The following is a 10,514-nucleotide window of genomic DNA, read 5'->3' as shown; positions in this document are numbered from 1 at the left end:
TATATCCTCGTACATAGGCGCGAGCACCACCACGGGACAGATCGGTGTTGCAGTCGTTCTTGCGAAGAAAGCGACAGCACATGACTGTGCTGACGCTGCAGCGCACTTGCTATGCATTAAATCCCAAGCTCACAACATGTGAGCCATCGTGCCGTCATCGACGACGCGCATGCGCCTTCGTCTTGCTGTAGTCGTCGTGCTGTCTTACACTTGCAAGTCACCATCGCCGTCATATCGACGTCGGAGTGGTGCCACACACAGTGGGAATCGACGTTATGCCAAGAATTTTGCGTGCAGCTGACTACGCAGCATTGCTTGGGCTTCCGCAAAGCGTTTGCCAGGTTGACCGGTAACCTGGGTAACTGTGGAGGACACGGTCTAATGGTTGGAGCATCGAGCTGCACCGAGTTAGAAATCAACCGTCCAACCAACTTGGGTGGCTGAGAATGTGGCAATGCGCACATATGTGCCACTTTTCAACGACCCTCGGTTACCCGTCGACATAGGTCAGGGCGGGAGTGGGCAGGTACCTCCGTTCGAATAAACTCTTTGACGCCGGCTTGGAGCACTGGTAGTGTGAAGCTTGGTGTGTGCTGATCTTCAATGAACCTTTCCGATGCCAACTTAGCTCACTGGGTATCTGCCAGTAGGTGTGTACCGCTCTAGAATGAGAAAAAAAAAGATCTTTTATGTGTCTCCGATGCTGGGCAGAATTAAAACCACGTCCACATACTTAGAAAAATTGGTCAACTCGGCAAACTTTAGTTCCGCTCTGTCACCCGCATGCACCTTTCACGCAGCGAATTCTGTCACCTCATTGTAGGACGATGCATAGTCTGAAGGACTTTACCATAGCATGCCGCTGCCCATGAGTCAGAAAACTCAGGGCCCAATTTTTTTAACTTATTCCTTTTTTTTGCGCCTCTCTCCTTCTCTATTTCTCTCCCCAATTCCCTTTCCCACGCAGAGTAGCATGTCAGCGATGTCTACACGCCGGCTAAAATCTCTGCCTTTCAATAAAGGCCTCTCTCTCTCTCTCTCTCTCTCTCTCTCTCTCTCTCCACGTCACGCGGTTTCTTCAAGGACAGCAACCCGACGCTTTCGCAGGCTGAATCACAAATTCGCTGGGTATGTGCCGCTTTTCAATGCATCTCTTGCCAACTTGGCTCACTGTGTATGTGCCACTGGGTGTGCGGCAAGCGAGGGAACGATTCTCAGCGTTCGCACGCACCGGCGCGCCACGCTTCTCGTCTCGGAGGCCACGCTTGAACTACACGGTAGCGCCATCAGATGCCACAGCGTATTTAGAAAGAAGCGCGGGAGTGGAGCCCAGCTGCCGCATGACGCGCTTCTCAGCGATCTCATGCACCGGCCCAACATGGACTTCGGAGGCCATCCTCAGGCTTCGCGGCGGTACCACTAGGTGACGTCGAGTATTAGGGAAGCGCGAAAGAGGAGTCCCGTTGTAGTACACCCCTCATAAATGACTCGTTACGACTTTGGCAATACGTCAATTGTGTCGCTACATTTATTCAATGTCACATGTAAAAAAAATATACTGTGCTCCATACAGCGCATGGTAGACTAACGCCTTAGTGAGACGCATGCGTAAAAAAGGTAACCTGCATAAAAAGCTTAAAAAAAAACGCCTGTTTAACATTCGATTAAAGTCTCGTTACATCTCTTACTGTAATATACTTATTAAACTATGAGTCTGAAATAAATCAAGCTGGTGGTAATTCTTAGCCGCAACTTGAATGAATGAAGTAATGAGGCCGCTATTAAAAAATAGTTTCTTCAGGGACAGTTTGCAATCGCTATAATGACATAGCAAATACCTTCAACAAATGTTTCTCTTCCGGTAACACAAATCCGAAGATAACCATTGTTTAGTCACTACAACGCTCTCCACAGTCATTCTATCGTTTCCCTAGTGAAGTCCTTGCCTTTTGCGTAACAGTCCAAATTAACTGGAGCAGGACTTGACAAGATTCATCAAGGCTCTATATAATTGATTGTTCACCTTATAGGTGCTCCTTCTTCGCAAATTATTAGCCTAATTTTTAATACAGGAACATATCCAAGTGCACTAAGGTCATCCAAAGTAATACCAGTACCTAATAAGATAGATCTTGCGTGAATAACTATCACCCCATATCACTATTGCCATATTTTAGTAAAATCATTGGTGAATGTATCGAAAACGCCCGACGAAGTATTTAACTAAAGTGAGTGTTTTTTTCACCAAATAACTTTGTATTTAGAACAGGATATTTCTCAGACCTAGCACTAATCTCATTTACAGATAGATATAAAAGCTTCATAGACTCGGAGAACATAACTGGCGCTGCATTCGTAGATTTATCAAAAGCATCTGTTTCACTAATTCATGGCAACAAACTTATCGCGATAGGTATTACTGATCCCGCCTTATCTTGAACTAAACGTTTTCTATCAGGTCAAGAACAGGCTATATGTATATTCGCCCTACATTATCGGATTTCTTACCCATTCACAAGGGTGTGTCTCAAGGATTGGTTCTTGAATGTATTTTATTTTTAATTCATATCAGTGATCTTCCTAGTTGTCTTAATAACGCAGAGCCTTATATATATGCAGCCGATACCACAATACTAGCCACTGACCGTTCGCTGTCTGTCCGAACAGGAAAACTTAACTCTTTACCTCAACAACGCATTGAACTGGTGTCATCCTAATAGCCTTACAATTATTCCTACTAAAACAATGTTCATGATAGTCCGCTCCAGTCACAAAATTATTTCATTTAACCCTGCAATTACCCTCGGCAATAACTTTATTCACGCTGTCGATGGGGGCTCATTTCTTGGAGTAATACTAGATTCTGACCTCAAAAACAAGAATCACACCGCGTTCGTTCGACGAAAGTTCATGTATGGCATTAGAGTATCGTTGAAAGCATGTCGTTATTTTACCACGTCCGCCTTGCTTAAAATATGCTTCGCCTTCATTCATAGCCATCTTAATTACTGCATCTCATCATGGGAGAACAACTATCCAACTCGCCTGATTCCACTAAAATATATACAGAGCCAAGCTACGAATACTAACACTCCATATACATGCCATTCTAGTGTTTCACATCTACTCCAAAGTTCCACGATAATCTCTACACATAAATTTGTGCAGTTTAATCTCGTAATTATCGTCTGCAAGTTTACAACTAGTTTAACGTCATGCACTATTTTATTGGGTAACCGTCTCGGTAATGTTAAACCAACCGATTTGCCTCCGATGGGAAATTCTCGTTGCCTTCAATACGCTCGAACCAGGGAAGGCATACTGCTTTTTTACCACTGTTGTTGTAGAATCTCCTCCCATAACACATTAAGTATTGCTCCTCATTAGAAATTTTCAAAAGGCAGTTGCTACCATTTCTTATCAATACCTAACACTTTGACTATTTATCATGTATTTGTTGCTTTATATTGTAAAGTACTGATGTCTTAACTTTGTTTTTCTTCTAATACTTTGAATACCTGTTCTTTTTTTAACAAGTGCTCTTGTACTCCGCACATTAATTTTTTTATTTATAACCTTGTAGCAGGAGGTCCACATGCGGCCTCGTGCTCTGTTATCTCCTGTAAATTTATCTACGTATTTCTTCAATTCGTGTAATAAACGCAAATTTATTTATTTATTTATTTATTTATGTATTTATTTATTTATTTATTTATTTATTTATTTATTTATTTATTTATTTATTTATTTATTTATTTATTTATTTATACACTGCCGTCGGCAGTCACCGTGAGATGGGTTCTAACAATTTATTTCAGTATGAACGTAACCTTTCTAACACCCAGAAAAGCTATTATCCGTAGCTACACTGATTTATCTAAATGATTTTCAAACAGTTATTTGGAGCTTGCATAACAATAAAATGGTGATAGTTTGTGCTAGCTGGTTTTCCATGAGGCTGTGCGGTGCAGCGCGAAGCGGTACAAGGGACACGGGAAAACGAGGACAAGCGCTTACTGCATAATAATATTCTGCACGTTAAAATCTCGCTTCCTCATTTTTTTGTACAGTGCTGGAAGCAGCTTTCTAGAACACTCTGGGCTTTTGGCCAGCGCGAGCAATCGAGCCACGTGAAAGACGAAGAAGCTCACGGGCCAAGGCAGCGTTCGTAGCCGGGCCCGTGGGCTCACCAAAATTCGACCCATCTTATACAATTTGCTGGGCGGAGTCCTGGGTAGCGGTGCAACGACCGCGAGCAGTCTGCTACCATGAAGTCCCGGTCCCGCACGACTTCGTCGCCCTGGGCAGCCGGCGTGAAGAGGCCGACGTCGCCGTCCATCAGGTCCCCCAAGACCCCGTCCAATGTTGTTGTGACCACGCCGCTTGCGCCCGCTCAAATCATCATCCAAGGCGGCTGGACGCCGTCCGGCCTCGCTGTCAACGTGGCCAGGCCTCACAGCAGGTCCATCGCGTCGTCACATGATTCCGAGTTGAGCATGCCGATGAACGACGCCACTGGCTCGAGGAGCGTTGAAGCCCGCTTCCCTGGACTTCCGTCGCTGCCCGAGAGCAACAAATCCACGGAATTCAATGGAAGCTGGAAGTCTCCGTTCGACGAAATCCAGCCCAGGGTGCGCAGTTCAAAGAGCGCCACCGTCAAGCGCCCCGGCGTCGCCACTGCGTCCCCAGCGTCAGCGGCCAAAGGTGCGCTATCTGAAAGACATAGCGAGCTTGCCGCTTTCCCAGCCGACTCCCCGATAAAGAACCGGGCTGCTTTCCCCAGCAGCGACTCTGCGACAAGCTTGGGCAAGCGTCGGAACGCGAAAATGGCGGCAGATGCTGCGCGTGGACTCTTGGGTCAGACAGGCCCCGAAATGGCGATTCCAGAGCAACACGAGAAGCTATCCAAAAAGCGCCACGCGCCTTCGGCGACGTCTCGACCGTCAATCTCGAAAACTCCGCGGACATCCCAAGCTTCATTTGCGTCGCCGCTCAGACAAGACTCGCAAGAATTGGTTTCACAAGGCAGCCACCCTACTCTTCCACTGACGTCGCCTGGACCGCATATAGCGGAGGTGACGATCGCACCAGTGGAAATAAATCCAATTGTACAGGATAGAGGGGGCTTCAGACCAAGTTCACCCGAATCTTATCCGGACGCGCACAGCGCCCACCACAAATCTGCGCTGGCCAAGTTACTTAAGGAGTACCCGATGGACTTTGCTAAAAAACAAGCACTTGCGCGAGCTAGGAGAGGTGCCTCTAAGAATTCCCCAAGCGTGCTCACTCAGCCTGCGCGAGGGCGAATAGCAAAGCTTAAGAAACCATCGGAAACCGAACTTTCGAAATCCGGAAAAGGCCGACAGCCGAAAACCCTTGCATCACCAAAATCGTCGCGGGAGGCATTCACAAAGCCCAAAGCTTCCACGCAACAGTCTCCCATCAAAGGCGCGCCCACCGTTGCCGAGGCGCAACAAACCCCGGTCGTAATGCAGAGCGCAGCCACTTCACCCTTTGCAGAGCGGGAAGTTGAAATGAAGAGTGCAATAACCACGCTCTCACCACGGGAAGCAGTGTCTGCGCCTGCGGACACTGTTCTTCCTTTAAAGGCGGACACCTCGTCACCTCTATCAGGACAAAGTGTGCTAGGTACCCCAAAGACTTCAACTGGCTCTCAGGAGAAACCGACGCAAGTATCCGCAAGTGTAACGAAGAGTCCAACTGAAAGCCGTCCGGATTCTCCGAAACTCGCGTTATCTGCGTATCGTGACGCAATTTCGCCGCCCCAGTCACCTGAGCCGTGGTCGCCCAGAGCAACAGCTGGTTTCTTGGACGCTACCAAGAGTCCAAGGCCTGATTATCGCTCACCATCACCGCGATCAGGGCAAGGTGTGCCAGGTTCGTTAAACACTTCAACTGGCGCTCAGAAGATATCCACGCCGGTATCCGCAAGTGCCGTAACGAAGACACCGACTGGAAGTCGTCCGGGTTCTCCGAAAGGCGCATTATCTGAGTATCCTGATGCAATTTTGCCGCACTATTCTCCTGAGTTACGGTCGCCCCGAGCAACAGTTGGGCTCTTGGACGCTACCAAGAGTCCAAGGCCTGATGCCCCCTCAGCCCCACAGGTTTCGAAAAGTCCCTTCGGCAGCGAAGCGTCCGCTGAAAGGGCTATTGTCGAGCGAGCATCCCCTATCACAGATATGGAGCCGAAAGACGGCCTCATACGCCCAGACATCATGCCAGCCTCAACAACGGATAAATCGCCCGCACTAACCGCCGCATCACCTTCGCTTCAAGTAGCAGAAGCCTCATCGCCGCGGACACCGCAGTCTTTCTCAGAGGTGGCGAAGACTACTGCGATCGCTCATCCGGAGTCCTCTCGGGTCTCTGGAAGTCAGCCCGGCTCTCCAGTTGTTGCTTCTGCACTTGAACCGTGGTCGCCGCGGGCATCATCTGGCTTTTTAGATCCAACCAAGAGTACCCGTGAGAGCCTTGGAGCATCCCCTTCAGCCACGCAAGGTGGCCAATCTTCTCAACCGTGGTCGCCGCGGGCAACATCTGGCGCTTTAGATCCAACCAAGAGCCCCCTAAGGAAGCCTGGAACATCTCCTCAAGCGTCGCAAGGCGCCCAAACGCCTGAACCGTTGTCGCCGCGGGCAGCACCTGGATTTTTAGATCAAACGAAGAGTCCCCTAAAAAGGCCCGGAACATCTCCTCAAGTGCCGCAAAGCGCCCTATCTCCTGAACCATACTGGCGGCAGGCAGAACCAGGCTTTTTAGATTCTACCAAGAGTCCCCTAAAAAGGCCCGGAACATCTCCTCAAGTGCCGCAAAGCGCCCTATCTCCTGAACCATACTGGCGGCAGGCAGAACCAGGCTTTTTAGATTCTACCAAAAGTCATGGAACATCTCCTCAAGCATCACAAGGCGCCAAATCTCCTGAACCGTGCTCGCCGCGGGCAGCATCCAGCCTTTTAGATTCTGCCAAGAGTCCCCTAGAAAGGCCCGGTACATCTCCTCAAGTGCCGCAAAGCGCCCTATCTCCTGAACCATACTGGCGGCAGGCAGAACCAGGATTTTTAGATTCTACCAAAAGTCATGGAACATCTCCTCAAGCATCACAAGGCGCCAAATCTCCTGAACCGTGCTCGCCGCGGGCAGCATCCAGCCTTTTAGATTCTGCCAAGAGTCCCCTAGAAAGGCCCGGTACATCTCCTCAAGTGCCGCAAAGCGCCCTATCTCCTGAACCATACTGGCGGCAGGCAGAACCAGGCTTTTTAGATTCTACCAAAAGTCATGGAACATCTCCTCAAGCATCACAAGGCGCCAAATCTCCTGAACCGTGCTCGCCGCGGGCAGCATCCAGCCTTTTAGATTCTGCCAAGAGTCCCCTAGAAAGGCCCGGTACATCTCCTCAAGTGCCGCAAAGCGCCCTATCTCCTGAACCATACTGGCGGCAGGCAGAACCAGGATTTTTAGATTCTACCAAAAGTCATGGAACATCTCCTCAAGCATCACAAGGCGCCAAATCTCCTGAACCGTGCTCGCCGCGGGCAACATCCGGCCTTTTAGATTCTACCAAGAGTCCCCGAAAGAGTCCTGGAACATCCCCTCAGGCGTCACAAGACTCTATATATCCGGTTGCGGATAGTTATTCGCAAGTTAAACAGCTCGAACCTTGGTCCCCTAAAGCGACATCTGGCACTCTGGACTCTACGAAGAGCCCTCGTTTAGCAGTACAACCATCACCTCCGGCTTCAAATGGCAATCTTCAGCAGACGTCATTACAGCAAATCCAGTCGCCGCAACCTCCGGTCGGCCCGTTATCGGAAATAAAGAGTCCCCTCACACCATCTTCGCAAGTTTCGGCAAGCATCTCCAAGCTAGAATCTGTGCAACAGCTCGTCAATCCTTCATCAACCATCATGGAGATTATCACAACAGAAAAAACTTTCGACCCGGCTGAGTACCCAGTCACTGAATTAGCTCCGACAACAGAAAAAACTTTCGAGCCGGCTGAGCACCCAGTCACTGAACTTGCTCCGTCCCCATCCTATACGCACGTGCCACTCGACACAGTAAAGAGCCCTAGCCAGAGTTCTAGCGGTTCCCCTAGACGTGCTCTTAACGCTCTGGGACCGGCTTCTCCTACGCCGACGAGTGGCTTGGTATCCCCAAGTGAGGTAGAGAGGCTTCTGGAAGCCAAGGGCAGCCCCACGAGCTTTTCTCCACAAAAAGGTTCGGAGCTGAAGGTTCCTTCCGGTCCCCTTGTGACCGCGCAAACCACTGACTCTGAGCAGAAGGCGAGCGCCGGTGGATCTCCACAGCTCACCACCCCGTCAGCAGTGGAAAAGTCCCCTCGCGCGGAATCTCCATCCGGAAGTGGACTCGCAGAACCGGTGAGAGAAAATCGCCCTCCATTGAAACCTGCGCTGCGATCCTCGGCAAGAGTGATACCTTCTCCAAAAACTGGATCTGATGAGGCCACGAAGGCAGCTTCACCCAACAAGTTGCAAGAAGGCACTGTAGCGCTGGCTAATGAACTCGCACCACCTGCCGAACGCAACTTAGTGAGTGGAGCTACTACTAGTATCGTTTCAGGCGAGGAGCGCATCATAGTGAAAACATTCAAGCGAAGTACAAGCCAAAGTTCAAAAATAGCCCCGCCTGGTAAACGTGAGCTTGCCCCGACCAAAAAGAATTCCGATGGGATAAAGCTTACGTCACGAGACGTTCACTCAGTGCAATCTGAGAATAGAGTGGTTGATAAATCAGGCGCTCTGGTAACGAAAACAACTCTCGAAAGATCTGAGTTAGAATCGGGAGCCGGCTCGAAAGAATGGCAGACCAGAGACGCTCTGTCGGGAGTGTCTTCACACGTGTCCTCCGAGAGCACGGCAAAGGCTACGCTTGTAATGTCCTCAAAAACGAGCAGTACAACCACCAGCACAAAGCCGACTCAATGACAGAAGCATCGGACAAAATCAAGAGTGTCGCTCAAAATTTCGGTGGAACACACGAGATTGTGTCTCAGCTCTTACCGGAATATTGTTTTTCATTATTTACCTGCTCTGTCCACTCTACGAAATTTGAAACTGCTAGTATTGCGTCTCATTGCTAATCAAGATTCGCAAATACCGTATACGTACAAAAGAAATTACGACGTGTTGTGTTTGTGCACAACAGATTGCGTATTTTGCTTACTTATGTGAAGAAATTAAAGATAAAGTCTTAATCTTTTTGTCTCAGGACAAGGAGAAATCTTCGGTGGCGGCCCTTACGCAAGCGGCCGGGACGGGCACCGGCGTTGAGGGGCACCAGCCGATCATAAGGGCAAGTGCGGAACCTTTGACACCATCCTCGAAGTCTCCTGAAGAGCCATTCAGCCCTGAACAAATCATCGACGCCCGACAGCTCGAAGCCGACACGTCAGCTGAAGTCATCGAGTCGCCAAAATCGGGCGACAAGTCAGTCGCACTGCCCGTCGAAAAGCGAGCCAGCGCCGACATTGTTGCCGCCGTGCCGAGTGACAGCGGAGTGGCAAGTGCCGAGAAATCAGCCATCACTTCCCCAGAAAGCGACGCCAAAGGTTCACCTCAGAAGAAGAAAGGCAAGAAGGGTCAAAAGGGGCGCAAGGTACCCAAGGGTTCCACGGCGTCCTCCGACGACGACAGCTTACCCATCTCGGAACATATCGCACAGGCCGTCACAGAATCTCCGGCCCAGTTCGCCGACATACCGCTGCAGGTGAACATGACGATCGACTTGGTGCCCCCCAAAAGTACCAGTTCGACGTCTTCAGTGCGGACAATCGTGTCACCGGTGCACATCGAGAAGAAGATGATCGTGGAGAGCTGCAAGGACGGCCACGTGGAGGTCAAAATTCCTCCCGTGTTCATCGACACACCGGAGGGAAAGCACACCTCCGACTCAGCCCTGAACGTTTGTGTGTCTGTAGACGTTGGCAAGCAAGCCACGCAGGGTCACAAGACTCCCGAGCAAGAATGCCGCCCTGCCGAGAAACCGTGGCGCTGAGCCTCGACACGTTACACTTCTCCGTACACGAGCGGCGGAAGAGTAGTGGCCGATGCACGACGTGAGGCGCACCCAGGAAAAGAAAGTGCAAACGAAAGTGTCGACAGCTCGGTTTGCGGAACTGCGTGGCTGCTGCTCGCGTTTGCCGCTCGGTTTTTCGATAAGAACTAGACGGGGCCAATCGACAGCCAGCACTGCCCTCGGCGTCTCGAATAAGCGGCCTTTGTGGCACTCTCTTTAGGGTCAATAAACTTCCGGTCGAAAGCGAGCCACGTCTTGCGCATGTGTTCGCCGCTGCTTTGCATGTGCCGTTCGTGATCATTCAACATTTTACAATCGCCCACGCTACTAAATAAGGTAGCGCTAATCACGATATGCCACTATAAAATAAATCCAAATAGCGCACCGCAGTAGTTACAGGCTAGCGGTATAAATAAAATCGTCATTTTAAAATATCTATAAATGTCCGAATTGCA

General features: G+C 49.8%; 1 protein-coding gene across 1 annotated transcript; it reads left to right on the top strand.

Annotated features, from left to right (window-relative positions):
• Positions 1-4,116: 4,116 nt before the first annotated feature.
• LOC135900404 (mucin-2-like) lies at positions 4,117-10,306 on the top strand. Its single transcript, XM_065429895.2, has 2 exons — positions 4,117-8,402; positions 9,253-10,306. Exons 1-2 carry the CDS (start codon positions 4,269-4,271, stop codon positions 10,036-10,038), a joined length of 4,920 nt encoding a protein of 1,639 aa, XP_065285967.1. The 5' UTR covers positions 4,117-4,268; the 3' UTR covers positions 10,039-10,306.
• The last annotated feature ends 208 nt before the right edge of the window (positions 10,307-10,514 follow it).

This window comes from Dermacentor albipictus, chromosome 1, assembly GCF_038994185.2.
Source record: "Dermacentor albipictus isolate Rhodes 1998 colony chromosome 1, USDA_Dalb.pri_finalv2, whole genome shotgun sequence".
Lineage (NCBI taxonomy): Eukaryota > Metazoa > Arthropoda > Arachnida > Ixodida > Ixodidae > Dermacentor > Dermacentor albipictus.
Note: the sequence above shows the minus strand (reverse complement) of the source record. Positions and strands in the feature narration are given on the sequence as shown.